The 17,686-nt window shown below is 40.8% G+C and overlaps 1 protein-coding gene across 1 annotated transcript; it reads right to left on the reverse strand.

The window, feature by feature from the left end:
* Positions 1–241: 241 nt before the first annotated feature.
* On the reverse strand, positions 242–15,118 carry LOC148864885 (uncharacterized). Its single transcript, XM_088977275.1, has 6 exons — positions 14,406–15,118; positions 12,300–12,468; positions 11,524–11,700; positions 11,282–11,365; positions 1,005–1,086; positions 242–909 (listed from the first exon to the last, which is right to left on the reverse strand). Exons 1-6 carry the CDS (start codon positions 14,777–14,779, stop codon positions 473–475), a joined length of 1,323 nt encoding a protein of 440 aa, XP_088833401.1. The 5' UTR covers positions 14,780–15,118; the 3' UTR covers positions 242–472.
* Positions 15,119–17,686: the final 2,568 nt, after the last annotated feature.

Here is a 17,686-nt window from a genome sequence, read left to right on the forward strand (position 1 = left end):
TGGCAGGCCTAACCTAGTGAAACACTTGAACCTGTCATCAAATTTCGCAGCAGAAATGCATAGGTGCATCGTGTTCCAAGCAAACATTTGGCTCAGTAAATTTTCTTGGTGGAACCCACTGAATAGAAGATTCAGTGTGTCCAAAATATGGGAAATCAGACTCCCTTGAACTTCCAAAATAAATGGCCTACTTGCAGATAAAGGATATGATTGAACTTCGACTCAGTCTAACTGATAGAGCTTTGCAGCCATAAACACCTCGCAATCATTTTACTTGGATGTTTAAGATATATAATCTTATTTTTCCCAGTTTGGGGGCTAATATCCAGGAAAAGAGAGTGAGAAGAACAATACAAAGAATCAACACTACATAGGTCTGCCTCCGTTAAAAATGCATGCATAATGGTTTTTGAATATAAAAAAACAGATTGCCAGGCCAAAATGGATCTACTAGTAAGACCTACAAAGGGACTCACTTCTGTGCAACCCTCCGTGCTGCTCCAAGTAATAAGGCTCTCCCGATTATACCTGTCTGTAGTCCACATACCACAGCCACGGTTCCGCCTATGAATACCCATTTCCAGTCAAAACCATGGTCCACCTTGTGCTGCTGCAAATTCACGGTTTGACCTCTTTCTTCTTCAACAGATACTGGATCTAAAGAATTGGTGCTGTCATTAACAGGAATCGTGGTGGTGATCTGTGCCATCTGTGCACATCTTGATAGTGATGACCCAGATTTCCTTGCAAGATGGTAAGCTCTCATGCCTGAGTGTAATTTCTTAACAGCACCCCACATCCCATGGCGAACACCCAGTTTTGCTACATCCTTAGGGATCCCCATGTCCTCATAATGCACCAGTATCACCTCACATGCAGACAACTGTCCATCTCCTTTGCGAGATTCCACTGCATTTATAATTCAGATATAAACCAATCAATACAGCCAAACCAAAATGTCCAAGAAACTGTTGAAAGCATCAAGGGTACGTGATAATTATTACCGGCCTTAATGGTCCAACTTGAAAAGTAAAGATCCACTCGCCTTGGTTTATCACGCTTTTGTAAACCTGGATATGGGACACCCTGCAAATATTGTTGTAAACAATTAGCAGTTAACGTGCAAATGGATATGATGGGTCCCAACATTAGACCATGAATCTTGTTTTTAAATCTCTTACTAATAGTATAATGCAAAAATATTTGTTGAGACCGATTTATAAACAAGATACAACAATTCGGGTATTTGTTGAGACCGATTTAAATGGATATGATCAGTCTCAACTTCCAAAAGATACAACAATTCGAAATTTATGCATGTTTATGGCAAAACAAGATTGATGCATGTACGTCTCTTCACATAGATGTATCATTTGCAAGGCTCTACGTGAAACCACGTGCTGTTAATAATACCTACTCCTTTTTAATGGTATTTGGGTTCTTCCTTTTTGGACGCAGGTGGATCTGACCAGTTAAGGTGGATAACCTCTTTAGGCTGTGTTTGGTTTGAAGGAAAAAGTAGGGAAAGGAAAGGTAGAGAAACCTTTACAAACCTTGTATGAACTTCCCCACCTTTCCCTACATTTTCCTTCAAACCAAACATAGCTTTAGTTTATCATATTCTTGTATACCTACGCTGATGAGTCCCTTGTCACTTGTTTCTCCAGTACATTTTTTTAGAAAATTTACAAGTGAAAGACAAACACACTTATCTTCCAAGAGTCACAAAGAGCTTCGAGAAAGGAAAAAGGAAAATACAAAGACACTAACATTACAGCTTAGCCCAAAATCCCTTTCTGCCCCTTGTTTAGCTAAACCGTCAGCTAGGGAATTAGCTGATCTTTTAATCCAACATGTCTTAACTTCCATCTCCCGCACCAGCCACTTGAATTTCCTCTTCTCATTATTATATTTCCATAAATCATTTTGATCTTTAGTCAGCTACCCTATCACCACCTCTGAATCCCCTTCAATTATAAGTTTCTTGATGTTCAATTCCTTAGCTTTCCGGATTCCTTCCATAACTGCACAGATCTCAGCTCCAAGGGAGTCACCAACTCCAATTGGGCCTGAGAACACAGAGATGACCCCACTTTCATCCCTAAAAACACCCCCGATCCCCGATTGTCCCGGGTTTCCCCTACTACATCCATCAAAGTTTAATTTCAAGAATCCACTAGGTGGGGTGGGGGGTCCAAACCACACTCATTACTGACTTGGTCTGCGTGCAATTTGCAATTTCACCCCACTTCCTCAACATGTCATCTACAGTGTAATCTGTGAATATTTCCAAAGATTTCAGCCACTGTACCGCCCTAAAATGTATGATAGCCCTCAAATCTGTTGTTCCTCTCTGAGTTTCTGAGAATATCCTGGAGTTTCTTTCTTCCCACAGTGTCCAACATACTGCAGCCCTTAGTCCTCTCCACATTGTCCTTCCCCTTTTTAACCGCCACCTGAAAAAGGAAGGGGAGAAAAGGCCCTGCATGTTTGATGGGGGATTCTAGCTACATCCAAATAAGGAGAAAGCCCAATCCCACAATGACCTCGCGAAGTGGCAAGACACCATTAGGTGAAAACCAGTCTCCCCATCTGCTTTACACAAAACACATCACTGAGGTGACAAGCAAGTATTGGGTCTCTTCTTTTGGAGTAGATCACTAGTGTTCATTCTTTCCAGATAGGCTTCCCAACAAAAACTACCAACCCTAGGAGGTATAGCTCTGCACCAAACCTCACCAACAGGGAAAGGGGACAAGGTAGGACTGGTGGACTGACTTAAGACTTTGAAGAACGAAGCATAAGAGGAAATGCCATTGGGGATAGGTGTCCAAATTCTAGAATCCGCCCTAGTGGGGTCTAAGACAACGTTATCAAGAAGTGCAAGAAGGCTCGAAATACAGTCGAAGTCTGAGTCCCTCAAATCCCTTCTTATACCCAAGTTCCACCCAATCCCATAAGTGGAAGAGGATGCGGTGGTAAAAGACGAGATCGGCTCATTTTTCAAATCAGAAAGAGCATACAAAGACAGAAACGGATCCTTTAGAGGGGCGCTCCCCACCCAGGTTTGTTCCCAAAATTTTATGAGAGTTACCAGAATTCAAGTCATACCTGATATTAGGGAAGAAAACTGGTAGCAGGTCATGAATGGCTTTCCAAGGAGAATTGCTTGTGATCCTAGCTTTGATTCCAGTGTCCCATCCATTGTGCTCCAGCCCATGTATACTTGCCACTATTCTAGCCCATAGCTTCTCCTTCTCCATAGGAAACCTCCACAACCACTTCCCCAACAGACTCATATTCCTTCTCCTAATACTCTCAAGCCCCAAACCACCACACGACTTGCTCCTACACACTATTTCCCAGCTAACTCTATGATCCCTCTTCTCTCCCTGCTCCCACAAGAAATCTCTCATTATCTTCTCTAATCTGTTAGCAATCTTCACTGGGATTTTAAACACCGACATGAAAAAGATGGGTAAGTTAGCAAGCGTGGCCTTAATTAGTGTAATTCTCCCACCAATAGAGAGGTAGTTCTTTTTCCAGGATACCAATCTTTTTTCAAACCTTTCCATCATCGGGTTCCAGAAACTCTCTCTCTTGGGATTATCACCTAATGGTAATCCTAAGTAATTCAAAGGCCACCCTGACACTTCACACCCTAGCACTTCAGCACTCTCCCTGATCTCTCCCTCCTCCAAATTCACCCCCACTACACAGCTTTTCCCAAGGTTAACCTTCAAATTGGACATTTGCTCAAACAGTTGTATCACCAACTTTAAGTTCCTGATAAACCTCACATTACTGCCTTCACAAAACAGAATCGTGTCATCAACAAACTGTAAGTGAGTGAGGGGGGTTTCCACCCTCCCAACCCTCCAGCCTCTAATGAGCCCCCTAGAATCTGCTCTGTGAATCAGTTTCCCCAAAACCTCCGCAATTAGAATGAACAAGAAAGGAGAAAGGGGGTCTCCTTGTCTTATACCCCTATTAGTTGGAAAGAAATCTACCACTATCCCATTCACTAGCAATGAATAATGACAATTCCGAACATAGCCCATGATCCACTTACACCATCTAGCCCCAAACCCGAATTTAGTTAAAACTTTCCTCAAGAACTCCCAGTCCACCAAGCCATAAGCCTTTTCCAAGTCCAGCTTACAGACCACTCCCTTCTTCTTATCCCTCTTAAAGTTCTCCACACTCTCATTAGCAATTAAAATCTGATCTGTAATTTGTCTTCCACTCACAAAAGCTCCTTGATAGTGTGCAATGATATCTGGCAGTACCTTCTTCAGCCTCAAAGACAACACTTTTGCAATGATCTTATACAAGCTATTAACCAAGCTTATTGGCCTAAAATCCTTCGGATGTGATGCATCTTTCTTTTTGGGAATTAAGGCTATAAATGTAGAGTTCACACCCGGACTAACAATTCCTCTCCTGAAAAACTCCTCAAACACCCACAAGAGATCATCTTTCAAGATATCCCAACAATCCTGATAAAAAGCCATTGTAAACCCATCCGGCCCTGGAACTTTTGTTCTATCCATAGAAAACACAGCCTCCTTGATCCCTTCTAGATTAAAGCTTCTTTCCATCCTTCTCCTGTTCTCCACCCCTACATCTGGCCAATCCAAACCTTCTACCCACACCCTTGTACTCACAGGCCTTCTTAGAATAGATTTGAAGTGCTCCATACAGGCCCTAGCAATCTCCTCTTGTTGTACTAACTCAACTCCATCTACTACCAATTTGGAGATAAAGTTCTTCCTTCTCCTGCCATCTGCTAGAGAGTAGAAATACCTAATGTTTCTATCTCCCTCATGCAACCATTTACACCAAGATTTTTGCCTCCAACTAATTTCCTCCTTGTGCAGGCAATCCTCTAACTGTCTTCTCAATTCTCTCCTGAGGTCATTGTCTTCCTCTCCAAATTCTCCCCTTTCCTCTTTAAAGTCAAGGCTTTCAATCTTCTTCATCAAGTCTCCCTTTCTTTCTTCTATCCTCCCGAACTTCATCAAATTCCACTCCTTGATTCTTGCTTTCAAGAATTGTAGTTTCTTATGGAATCTCATCCCCTCCCACTCCACCAGCAGGTTACACTCATGCCACCACTCCCTCACTTTGTTGGGAAACCTTGGATGATGTAACCACATATTTTCAAATCTAAAGGGGGTAGGATCTCCACACCTTCTTTCCTCCTTACATAACACTATGGGCCAGTGATCCGAGGTCACCCTTGGGAGAGCTCTAGAAGCCAAGGTTCCCCAATGTTCTTCCCAATCCAAAGAGAACAAGAATCTATCCAACTTAGAGCAAATGGGTCTAGATTGGAGATTTGACCATGTAAATGCCTTATGTGCTAGGGGAATCTCTTTAAGTTCAAAGGCATCCACAAAACTATTAAATTTCCTCATGCTTTTTGTCACCCTTTGGTTAACCTTATTGGACTCCTCCGAGAATCTAATCACATTGAAATCCCCACCCATAAACCAAGGCCCATCCCACAACCCTCTAACATCAGCCAGTTCCTCCCACAGCTCCTTTCTCTCTCTGTAGTCATTCGGTCCACAAACATTTGTGAGCACCCACATATAATCATCCTCTAGCCATAGGAATCATCATTTGATTTTTCCTTTTCGCAACTTACCCAATCTGAACCAAAATCCTCATCTTCCACAACAGTTCCAGATGTCTGAGAACATTTCGAAACAGATTGGAAAGGGGACGATGATACACCCAAATTAGCGTCCCCTTTCCTTTTGCCTTTTCTGAAATCACCTGACCACTTAAAGAGGCACATGACCTCTTCTCTAAACCACCTGGCCCATCTGTTTTTGCTAGCTGTTTGTCTGATTTAGAAGGTCCAACCAATGGTCCACCTGTCATTACTAAATCCTTGTTCACCTTAGTAGGCCCATTAAAGGCCCACTAATGGCTTTACTTCCACTCTCGCCTTGTTGGACCATCGTTTTGGACCTTACCACTTGGGTTGGTTCAGGTGCACAATTTTCTAGAAATATTTCTGATTCTTGTTTTTCACTTGCCAAGAACACAGTGTTCCCTTGACTCTATTGGGATGAATTTCCCCCCCACATGCTTTGTTGTTAAAAATACAGACATTTCCCTCAGTTGCAGCCTTCATAATCCAGAAAGGTCAGATATTAGTGGGGCTTTTAGAAACTATGAAGATTATATCTTGACAATATACTGAACCCTATTGGCAAGAGAAATTAGGGACTGAGCTGCTATCTTTACTCCAAGGATTGAGGTTGGCAGTTCAACTAGTGTATGATAGACTGGAAGTTGGAGAGGCTAAAGTATAGGGTGGATAATGGAGGAGGTGTCAATGCAGGGACCAAAGAGCCAAAATTGGATTTTTATGAAGGAAACTGAAACCTCACAAAATATAGTTTTGTTGGGATTTCTATGGATCAAGAGGAGTGTGCAAGATACTGGGACGAGGTAAAATTGTGGCCAATTAGGTATTTGGGCCTACTGTTGGGTGAAATCCAAGAGAGTCACCTTGGAATTTAGTTATTGAGAGAATGTCCAAAAAATTGGCAACATGGGAAAAAAAACTATATCACACTTGAGAGTAAGATCACTCTTATCAAGTCCACCTTTTCCAATCTCTCACAATCTACTTCTTTTCCCTATTCAGGGTGCTTGTGAGAGTCGTGAAGAGGATAGAAAAAATCATTACGGACTTTTTACAGGACCAGAGCAGAATAAGGAAGACCATTTTGTAAATTGAGAGATGGTTAGTTAAAAAAAAAAAGTGGAGGAAGGACTTAAGTTTAGGAGAATCAAGGAAAAATGTACAGTGTTATTGGGAAAATGGTTGTGGAAGTTGCAAATTGGAATAAATTCTTTGCGGCATTCGGTGATAAAGAGAAAAATATGGTCTTCATTCGAATAGTTGCAATTTGGGTCCTACTAGGCCTACTACTTTTCATTGCCCTTGGAAGACAATTGTTGGCAATTCTTCTTTCATTCTCACAGCACATCAGGACATCATATATGATATACCAGGAGACCTAGGATGCAAATTTAAGATCTCCAGTGGGGTGCATTACTTTTACCCAATGTTGGTCCCAGCTATCTGGGGCCTTGGGAGGGGTTGACTGGATACAGCCCTAACCTTTGGCATTTTTTGCACAAAGTGGCTGCTCTCAGATTTGAACCTGCATTCTCACACTTGCCAGCCCGAGATTTTACAATTACACCAAGTAATGGACCCTACTTTTATGTCTCTTATATCCAAGAATTTTTGCTTTGTCTAACAAATGTTTACTGGGATTGGGGCCTTAAAGAGTCCAAAATCAAAAAAAAAAAAAAAAAAAATGAAAGGTAAAGTAATAACTTTATTGAATCAGAAAGAACTCGGTACAACAAAAGAGCAAGCCACAAGTAGCTGCTCAAATTTCAGGACATGTTACAGATCCCAAATGGAAGTAGACATAACTAATACAGGAACACTTAGCTCTTTAAAATCAGGCGTAACAGCCACCCAAGAAATCAGCTTGCTGACTGCCTGCTGTACTATCTCCTCCATGCTCTTATAGTTCTCCAAATTAAACTTCCTTTTTTCTTCAAACCTTGGAGATTCCAGCAAAGCAGCAAATCTTTTACTGGATTTGGCATAACCCAATTAAGACCAGCCGCTCCTATGAAATGGTACCAGACTTTCGAGGAGAAAGGACAATGTAAGCACAGATGGTCTGTGGACACAAGCAACAAGGCACACAACCCACACATCAGAGAAGGGACCTTGAATGCCCCTTCTGTCCAGGTTGAGTCTTGAGAGACATTTGTTCAGCACCATAGTCCAAACAAGGAAATATAGACTTCGAGGGAGCACAGACTTCCATACTTGCTGTAGGGGAACTCAGTAATACCAGTACTACTAAGCTTCAAAGGGATTTGACTGAGAAGCAGCCATCCTTACTCCAGGACCAACTCCATTCATCTTCACCTGCAATGTCTATTGTCTGCTCCTGTAAAATCTGCAGAAGTTGCATCACACCTTCTATTTCCCAATCAAATAATTTTTTTCTGAACCGAGGGTTCCAGATCACTGAGTTGTTAGAAATCACCTAAGACTCTGCCACTGATATTTCTTGATTAACTACATTGGAACAAAAGGGGAAACGCCTCAGCTAAAGGTCTATCCATGCACCAGGGATCTTTCCAGAATTTCAGCTTATTTCCACTTCCCACTTTAAGTCTCACTCCCTCATACATCACAGGAAGAGATTTTAGAATCCCTTTCCAAACCGAACAACCCCAATGTGTGTATGAATCCTGAGATTTCCAATTTCCCCAATCCACACCAAACTTTGTTGCAATTAAGGTCCTCCACCAAGAAGATCTTTCTGCTACAAATCTCCAACACCATTTACTCAATAAAGCCGAATTAAACACCTTTAATCTTCTAAAACCTAATCCACCCTCTGCCTTAGGAAGACAAACTTGATCCCAATTCACAAGGTGCATCTTCTTCTCTTCTTCCCACCCTCTCCAGAGAAAATCTCTCTGCATCTTCTCAAGCTTCTTTGCAATTTTGGATGGCATAGGAAACATGGACATGAAGTAGGTAGGGAGGTTGGCAAGGGTACTCTTGATAAGGAGGCATTCTTTATTATCCTCTTGGAAAATCTAAAGGAGGCATTCTTTGTTCTGCGGGTAGGATTTGGTCCCTTATCTAAGAGATACCTATTCCTGTGCGTCCTTCTTCAAAACCCTCTATTAAACCAACCTTTAGCATCAAGCACTTTAAAGCCATTTGGGAAGGTCTCTGTCCTTCTAAGGTGAAATCTTTCTGGTGGAAGATAGTTTTATAGATTATCAACACATGTGCTAAATTGTTAGGTATTTCCTCTCCAGCTATTGAGGGTGATTCTGCTAATACAATAAGATAGCTAAAGGAAAAAGACAGTGGGCCTTGGAGATTGGCCCATTTTTTGGCAGAAGCTAGAGACATTATAGACTTGATGCAAGTTAAGCTGAGCTGGATCCCCAGGGAACTGAACGCTTTAGCAGATGGGTTAGATAAATCTGATTCTCATAGAGAATTCTTATTTTAATAACAGTCCTCTGCCTTTGTAATCTTTGTTTCCTTGTTTTGCTCCTTGATGTACATCTTCTCATGTACCTCTTTCTTTTAATATAATCTTAGTTACTCTTTGCTCCAAAAAAATAAAAACATGTGAAAGGCTCCAAAGGAAATAGAAGACATGGTGTTTGTTCCCCCTCATATGTGCATTCTTTGCTCAAAAGTAGGGAGACCATTGATCACCTTTTCTTCTCTTGCCAATTTGCTTCTTAGGTATGGAATTGATTTTTCCTTTATGTAGTTGCACAAAGTCCATCATTAAATGCACTGCACTTGTTTTCATCTCAACTAGATTCTTGTCTCACAAAAAGGCAGAGAATCTTGTGGACACTATAATTGCAATACCTTGGAGTTTATTTATTTATTTTGATCAGCAAAGAGAAAATTTTATTATAATAATTGACAATTAAAATTAATACAAAGAGAAAGGACTGCCATCCCAAAATACTACATTCAGTATTACATAGCAGCCCAAAATAAATTCTGCCTCATAACTCCTTGCTTAGCAATGGAATCAACTAACCCATTTAAAATCCTTCTCACTCATTTAAATTCAGCAATTATGTCCTTTGTAATACTTTCCACTGCCCTAAAAGCATGTCTAAAAGTCCACAGAGTCTGACTTCTACCACTATCCCATGAAACAATTAGCTTTGAATCTTCTTTCACCTCTACCTGTCAGTACCCCAATTGTTTTGCTAATCGAAGACCTTGCAGAAAAGCCAATAATTCAGCTTTCAACGAGTTCGCCATTCCAACAGATCTTGAATATAGAACCAGTATTCTGCTTTCAGAATTCCTTATCACAACACCTATTCCTGCCATACCCAGATTTCCAAAGGAGCTGCCATCAAAATTCAGCTTTACTTTGTTGCCTTCTGGAGATTTCCATTCCTCCCTTATCTTTTCTTTTTCTCTAGAGGACTGTGCCACCTCTGTCAAAGCTCTAAAGGTATCATTAACAGAGAAAACTTGAAAGCTTACCAAGGTTTTTATGCAGTGTGCAACCTTTATTTTAATGCTTTCCAATATCTCCTCCAAAGATCTACACTTCCAATGAAGATTCTTCCATTCCATTCTTCCTAGACCACCCAAACAACTGCTGCCTTTGTAACTCTCCACAGAATCTTCCCTCTTTTCTTTAGTTGCCTCAAAAAGTTAGGATTGAAGATACTGGCCACACCTTGAGGGGCAGGGGGATACTTAGGAGTTTATGGTGTGAAAGAAAGACAAGAATTTTTTAAAATAAGAACAAAAATGTTCATTGGAGATTATTATGGTGAGAATTGCTTAATGGACCATGTCGAGTGAAGATTTCAAAGGGGAATCCAATGATTTATTATGATGCTGGAAAACAGTTGCAGGATATTCCGCTAAAAGACAGCAAAAGCATGTTGAATGGGAAGTTCCAAATCAAGACAAAAGAAAACTGCATTCTGATGCTGTTGTCTAGGCAATGCAGGAACATCTAATGCTAGCGTGGTAATAAGAACTAAAAGTGGAAATATTTATTAAGCTTCTCCAGACATGCTAGGACAGGAATTTATCTAAATACAGAATGGCTGGGCCTTATTGCAGGGACTAACTTCAATAGAAGGCTGGGCTAATTTACAGGTGGAAGGAGACTGCCAAGTGATCATCACCTGACTTTTATCTATGGAGGATGTACCTTAAAGTTTATGGTTTTTGATGAGTGAAGCAAGAGATTTCGCATCTACCCTGAATTGCTTGTTGGATGGATTCCCAGAGTAACAAATATTTCAAAAGACTCTTTAGCTAGATCAGGTGTTTCCAAGGATCTTTTGTTGTGAATAAACCAGGATCTGGGGTTGAGTTGTAATTGATTGAAATTTAAACAAAAAAGAGTCGGTTTCATGCTGCTCTGTTGTATCCTGCTATCTTTTTGGATGGTAGGAAGTGACCACTTTATCATCAATAACTTTTCCTTTACTGTTCCTCATAAAAAATTAAAAAAATAAAAATAAAAACTTCTCTAAGTGAAAATAATTTTCAGTTAACATGTCAAGCACCAAGAGTTGTGTTTTGAAGAAGAAAAAAAAGCATTAACAGGAAATACATTCATGAACTTGCAGTCAAAGAAAACAAGAAGCCGTGATCAGACCAGAATGAAGAATGTAGCCAAAGAAAGATGTGCATTACCTTTGTTACACAATAATATGTCTTTCCAGATTCCCATATCCTTCGGCCAATGATATACTCTCTATCGCTACAGAAAAAAGGAAACTACAAATCACAGATAACCAGGTCAAGAAATAAATCAGAATATTGCAGAGGCAAGATATATAGGAACAAATCATTCATCAAAAAGAAGATATATAGGAACAAATAAAGAAAGACATCAATTCCACAAATAAAGAAATAAATCAGAATATTTAACAAACCTTTTTTACCCAGTGGACAATCATTGTCCCTTTATGAGGGCATTCCTCCAACACCTTGCAATATGCAAGCATGGGATCCCATTTAGGTCGAAATTCATCATCCCAGAAGAAATCTCTAACCAGCTCAGGAGTTGCATCCTCAAAAACAGTTTTGCTACAGTAAATTGTAGGGCCTGTCTGATAAACAAGAAGCAATGTCAAATGCTAGTGCATAGAACTATAAAACTCCGATAAAAAACAAGAGGGACAGCTTGTAGACTGTAAAGCTAATTTTGAGATGCAAAAGATGGAAATTTAGAATGAAAAAGGTTTTTTAATTAAATGATTAAATGCCAATAAATATTTTAAGACAATGAATAACTATGGTGAACCAAAAATACAGATTTTGCAATAGTAGGTTGAGTAACATATTTAGTAAGCCATTTATTCTCATGTTAGAGGTTTATCCAATTAAATGATTAAATGTCAATAAATATTTTAAGATAATGAATAACTATGGTGAACCAAAAATACAGAATTTGCAAAAGTGAGTTGAGTAACATTTTTAGTAAGCCATTTATTCTCATGTCAAAGATTGCAGCATCCAAAAGTTAGAGAGAGGTTTATCCAAATAAATGATTAAATGTCAATAAATATTTAGGATAATGTATAGCAATGGTGAACCAAAAATACAGAATTTGCAACAGTGAGTTGAGTAACATTTTTAGTAAGTCATTTATTCTCATGTGAATGATTGCGGCATCCAAAAGTTAGAGAGAGGTTTATCCAATATCTACCTCAGGCTCATGGCGCCAAGCTTGGTATGCCATATTTGTGGTGGATCGTTCCATCATACTTTGCCAAGCTGTTGTATCCTCTGCCCTATGTTCTAGGAGATATAATAGGTGCTCTAAATCCTTCTCAGTAACGATATCCTGCTCCACATCTGAAGACATGCTGCTAAGGCTGCAGAAAAGGTAATAACCAAAAAAATGTTATATTCACCATGAAGAACTAAAACTTATAAAAAATCAGAAATTGACAATGACAGACAATTTTGAAGAAAAGAATATATGTTTGTATCTTCTTCTGGAAGACAATTATAAAAAATGATGGAAGATACATCAAGAATCAGCAATCAACTTTACCAACTAGCTCCTCTAAAATTTAGTTACATTTGCCTCTCAACAATCACATAAGGCCCCTCTAATGGCACTCCTTTTGCAAGGACCTACTACCTTCTCATGAGGCAAGTCTTTTACTTTTTCCTGGTTAGGCAACTTAGCCAAAAACTAGGAGTCATGTTTGAAGTTTGAAGTGAGGCCAAGTGCCAAGTTTTTCTTGACAATCTGGCATTATCTCTACAATAAAACACAAAAGAAAGGTAGAAGTGTAAAACATGAGCAAGACTTTAGAACGCAACCAACTTACCTGCCAAAACCTGTCCAGCCAGAATTTTGTTTGGTTTAGCTCAGGTTGGGCCTGGGCTAAACAACTTGGGCTTTGACTTGGGTTGGACCAGACCCAGGCCCCAGATTGACTCAAGGTCCAAGCCTTACTTCAATCTTGGGTTGGACAGGAGTTGGTCATAAACCCAATCCAACATGCTCAGTTACACTTGCACCCCTACTGGAAACCAAACATCTTTTATTGACATAGATTTTAGGTTATCGGTATCCTTGTGTTTCTCAAGGGTGATTATTAAGGGATTTTCAGATGGCAATATGTTGGACAAGGGACAGAATCAAAGTAGGAACACCTTAGAGACTACCAAACCAGATAAGAGAGGAGAAACCAAGATATTTGAAATCTAACAGTGATACCCCATTCCTTTAGGCTTCTTAGATCAGCCAACTCAATAGTGGATAATCTAGCAAGACAGGGTGTAACAAGAGACAAACTTTATTTGGTAATTCCAATACCAACCAAATTCCAAATTGAGGGGTCTCTTTTTTTTTTTTTTTTTTTGTAGAGCTGTATAGGGGATCCAATGGGTTCTTAGAAAGCCTGGCTTTCCTTCTATCATGAGTTGTGGTCGTGTTGAGCTCTGTACACTGTACTTACCTTTTCATCTTTACTTTTAATTAATACAACAAATTTATAGTTAGTAATTAATTCCAGTAGGATAATCTCTCTAAATAATCATATTGGAAGTTATGCAGAAAGAAAGAAAGAAAACACCTAAGAGACCCCAAAATCAAAGTTTTATTTTGGCAAAAATAAGCCACTTGGAAGACCAACTACCCGCTTGAGGAAAGAAGCTCACTCTCATTAAAGTGCATCGTCTAACTGCTGGATCACTTAATTTCTATGTTCACGAAAATTGGAGTAAGTCGGAATTCTTGGAGATCAAATGTTTTGTGGAATTTGAAAAAGAATGAAGAGAAATCCCGTCTTGTTCATTTGTCAAAAGCATGCAAGACTAGGGATCAGATATGATTGAATCTAAGAATAGGTCAGAAAAATCTGGTCTCTGTAGAATATCAGTGAAAAAAAAAAATGTATCATCGGCACCTGCGATGTTTTGAAAATCAAGGTATCTATAGGTAGTTATAATGTTAGTGCTTGAAAGGACATCAAAAGTGTTCCAAGTTATTCCCAATGGACTTAATACTTAATAGGCACTCACCTTCGTCATCAGCAATTGGGTTAATATGAAACATACAGAAAACCAGCGATTTTACATCTACGAGCTCGGAAGGAAACTACTTTTGGGTTCTTAATTATATCTAGAAATTGAAATCAGCCGTTTTTAAAATCCGAAATTTCGGCTCCAGGATATCTCAAAATGGAACCTTAAATAATATAACAATAAAATTACTAATAAAAAGATAAAATGCAAAGGAAAAAACAACGACAAAAGCGTCACTAAGAGAAAGAGGATAAAGAAAAAAAAGACTCACTCGACACCGCTGCTGCTCCGTTCCACAGACTGCGCCGGTGCCAGCGGAGACGATTCCGAAACCGCCGATTCTTCTCCTTTCCCCTTGAAATTCGACCACAGCTTGCGACCAACAGAGAATGCAGAAAGCGCGGTAAAAGCGAGCCAAAGCCGACGAGCTCCGAACCCCGGCGGAGCAGTCCAAATGAAACGAAACTTGCTACGAAGGCCCAAGAAGACGAGACCAGTCCATCGAGGTCTCCACGACCAGCCAATTACCAAGCCGATCATGACCGCCACCCAAATTGGGACTGCACACAGCAAAATGTCGACTAATGTTTCTACAACCACCGGTCTCTTCATGAACTCCATAAAATCTCCGTAGATTCCTTCCATTTCTGTACTTGTCTTATCAAATTCGAAACCCTACCACATGGATCTCCGGCCTTGAGAAATAGAGGGAGAGAGAGAGAGAGAGAGAGAGAAACAAAGGGCCCGAGTCGACTGAATTGAGGAGAGAGAACCTCGACCTCGGCCTCCTGCTGGCTGCTGGGGTAGAGAGAGAAAGAGGGATCCAACTCCAAGGGCCGGTGGTGCTTTTTTTTTCTCTCTGGAGAACAACCAAAGAATGACGTGGAAGCTTTTTCGACGGTTAAAAGTTAAAATCAGACATAATTTGCATATTTTTCCAATATTCTTTGCTTCAAAAATCCGGTTTCCCTAAATCCTAACTACGGATATAATCAGAAATTGGGCCGTAGAAGATGCGACTCTTTTAGTCTACACGTGGCTACATGTGGTGACCACAAGGCTCACTCGGCAGGAGTGTGCCCAGTTATGATTCAGCACGCACTCATCTTAAGCTTTACCCACGTGGCAAGAAGATTGTCAGCTATTAGATGAATGCTCCACGTGGCAAGAAATTCTCGAGAAATGGGCTGAAATGACAAGCCAATTAATCCCAACAAACCGGAATGCGACATCTGCCTTTTGGACTCATTACGTTTTACGAAGTAACAGAGTAGGCTTTGTAATGGTAGCTTAGCCACGTGGCAAATACAGTGTCGGTTATCAGATGAAAAGTCCAGAGAAATGGGATGAATTGCTTCAAACGACAACCCAATTGCTTCGTCCATTTTCTTTTGTGCTGTGGGGCAGAAAAACAGACAGATTGGATTACATCTGCACTTTGGAAGCTATTCTGTAACCATTTTTATTTTATTTTTCGCTGGAGAGAAGTGACGAAGTTTGTTGAATTGTTTAATCTAAGTTATTTATCAAAAAAATTTGTTTAATCTAAGTTGGTTAAAGTTTGTGGATTAGTCAATGTTTGTCAATTCAATACTTTTGTATTTTGTGGTGGTTTTTCTTCTTCTGCTAAGCATTTATTGCTGTATTGACTCTGATTTATATAATCTAATAAAGAAGAAAATTCCAAACAATGGGTGGTTTCAAAGATCATTTTTGCGTTCAGAAATCATAACTCAATGGCAAACCGAATGCAAAGTCCCCCCTCTGGTTCTTCGCATGACTATTCCTGATTATTGGGTGTAATTGGTGAAGGTTTTATCTTGCCGATTAAGCGTAAATCGTGCGAGATAGGTTTTTTTTGTCGCCTTCTTCCTGTTTTGACCCCTTTGTGTTTTTTATCCTTTCGATCGAAGGGATGGAACAAGAAGTTCAAGGCATTATGGAAGAAGATCATGGAAAGGAAGAGATTCGACTTGATATCCCTAGAGGATTTGCTTTAGTCTGCATGGTGTTCACTACGAAGAAAATAAACCATAACGGTCTGAAAAGAATGCTAATGGATGCTTAAGGACAACCGGGGATCAAGTGGATGGTAGATTCCTTGTTGTTTTGGCAATGGAGGTGGAGTTTCATGAACAACCTAATCCTTTGTTAACGTTATACGCCTGGTCTTAGCTTGAAGGAGATTCCCCTACGCCATTGTAATTTCTAGGTACAGTTGCATGGTCTCCCAATGGACCAAATAACTGAAACCATGGCTCATAAGTTTGGGGCGATCATGGGAGAGGTCACCCAAGTAGCTAAAATTACCCATGATGGAAAGGTTATATTCGTGTATGAGTCCAACTAGAGGTGTTCATGATGGTGTGCAATCCCACCGGTCCTATCTGTCAACGACCTTGTCTCTGTTTGGAGCAATGGGGAGCCTGAAACGGAGAAGATGAGGGAACTCCAGGGGGAATCCGGTGAAATTGCTCTGAATCTCAAATTATTATTCTCTCAAAAGCAAGATAAAAAACAGATGGCGCAAAGTTCACATACCTTGTTGTTGGGGTAGGGGGCCTTTTGTAACCACTTCGCGCACTCACTCCGAGGCTTCTGTCAGGTCGGGTATGATTACTTCTATGCTTCTGCCAATTCGGGTGTCATCCCTTCTGCTGGGACAAAACCGCCACTGCTCCTTGTCGGAGCCATCTCTGTAACTGGAGATGGCGGTAGCAGGTGGTCGTTTGAAGGGCGGCTATCAAGCGTTAGATCCCAAGTCAGTCAGGTGCGCCACCCCTGGATACGAACTTCCTCGGTGTCAGGCATGGTATGATTGTTCAGTTCGACGTCCTGGGGTCGAAGTGCTGGAGTGGTGAGCGAGGTGAAGCCTTGAGTTCGGATAGAGGTGTGTCCCGAACTGCCATGGGGCAGGCCAGTTTGGGTTACTGCCCTTTGTGTTTGGCTCGGGGCCTAAGGGAGAGTTCGGGTTCCTTGTAGGGAGTTTGGGCTCTTAGTAGGGAGTTCAGGCTCCTAGTAGGGAGTTCGGACTGTTGGTAGGGAGTTCGGACCGCTGGTTCCTCCCTATGGTGCTCGCGCCTTGGGCGCACTGTTGTGCCAAGCTGTTGCCTTTGCCACGTGTTGCGTAATTACGAGGTCAGGTCAAATCTTCCTTCATCAATTGCTCCCTACTCCTCGTGCTAAGTGTCTTGCCCGAGCGCGGGGAGTTCGCGAGGTGGCAGGTGGATTTGTCTCGTACTTCGAATTTTTGATAGCGTGAGGTGCGTTGTCAGGGTTCTTTGGGTTTTCCGAGCGCCCAAAAGGCGGGAGACACGCTTACCTGCTTACAAACGCTGACAGGCGTGGCGGCGCACATTTTTTTCAAATTTCAAAAAAGCGCACCACTGGGAGATGTGATAGTGGGTCTTTTCGAATTTGAAAAAATGCACCGCTGCCGTTTGAAAGGCGAGGAGACGTGCATTGATCATTCTGTCAGTTTCAAAAAGACGTGCGATGTCATCTTGTCAGTTTCAAAGAGACGTGCACTAGCATTTCGTCAGTTTCAGAAAG

Source organism: Nelumbo lutea, chromosome 3, assembly GCF_056320005.1.
Source record: "Nelumbo lutea isolate HS-2025 chromosome 3, American lotus-T2T, whole genome shotgun sequence".
In the NCBI taxonomy this organism is placed as follows: domain Eukaryota; kingdom Viridiplantae; phylum Streptophyta; class Magnoliopsida; order Proteales; family Nelumbonaceae; genus Nelumbo; species Nelumbo lutea.

Bases quoted from the DNA above. Each gene is read 5' to 3' on its own strand.
- LOC148864885 (XM_088977275.1), bottom strand. From the start codon at position 14,779: ATGGAAGGAATCTACGGAGATTTTATGGAGTTCATGAAGAGACCGGTG. The intron at 11,366-11,523 runs GTTTGTTAAATA...TGTGATTTGTAG, and splicing joins TTGTCCACTGGGTAAAAAAG to TTTCCTTTTTTCTGTAGCGA. The intron at 910-1,004 runs GTAATAATTATC...TTATAAATGCAG, and splicing joins AAGTTGGACCATTAAGGCCG to TGGAATCTCGCAAAGGAGAT.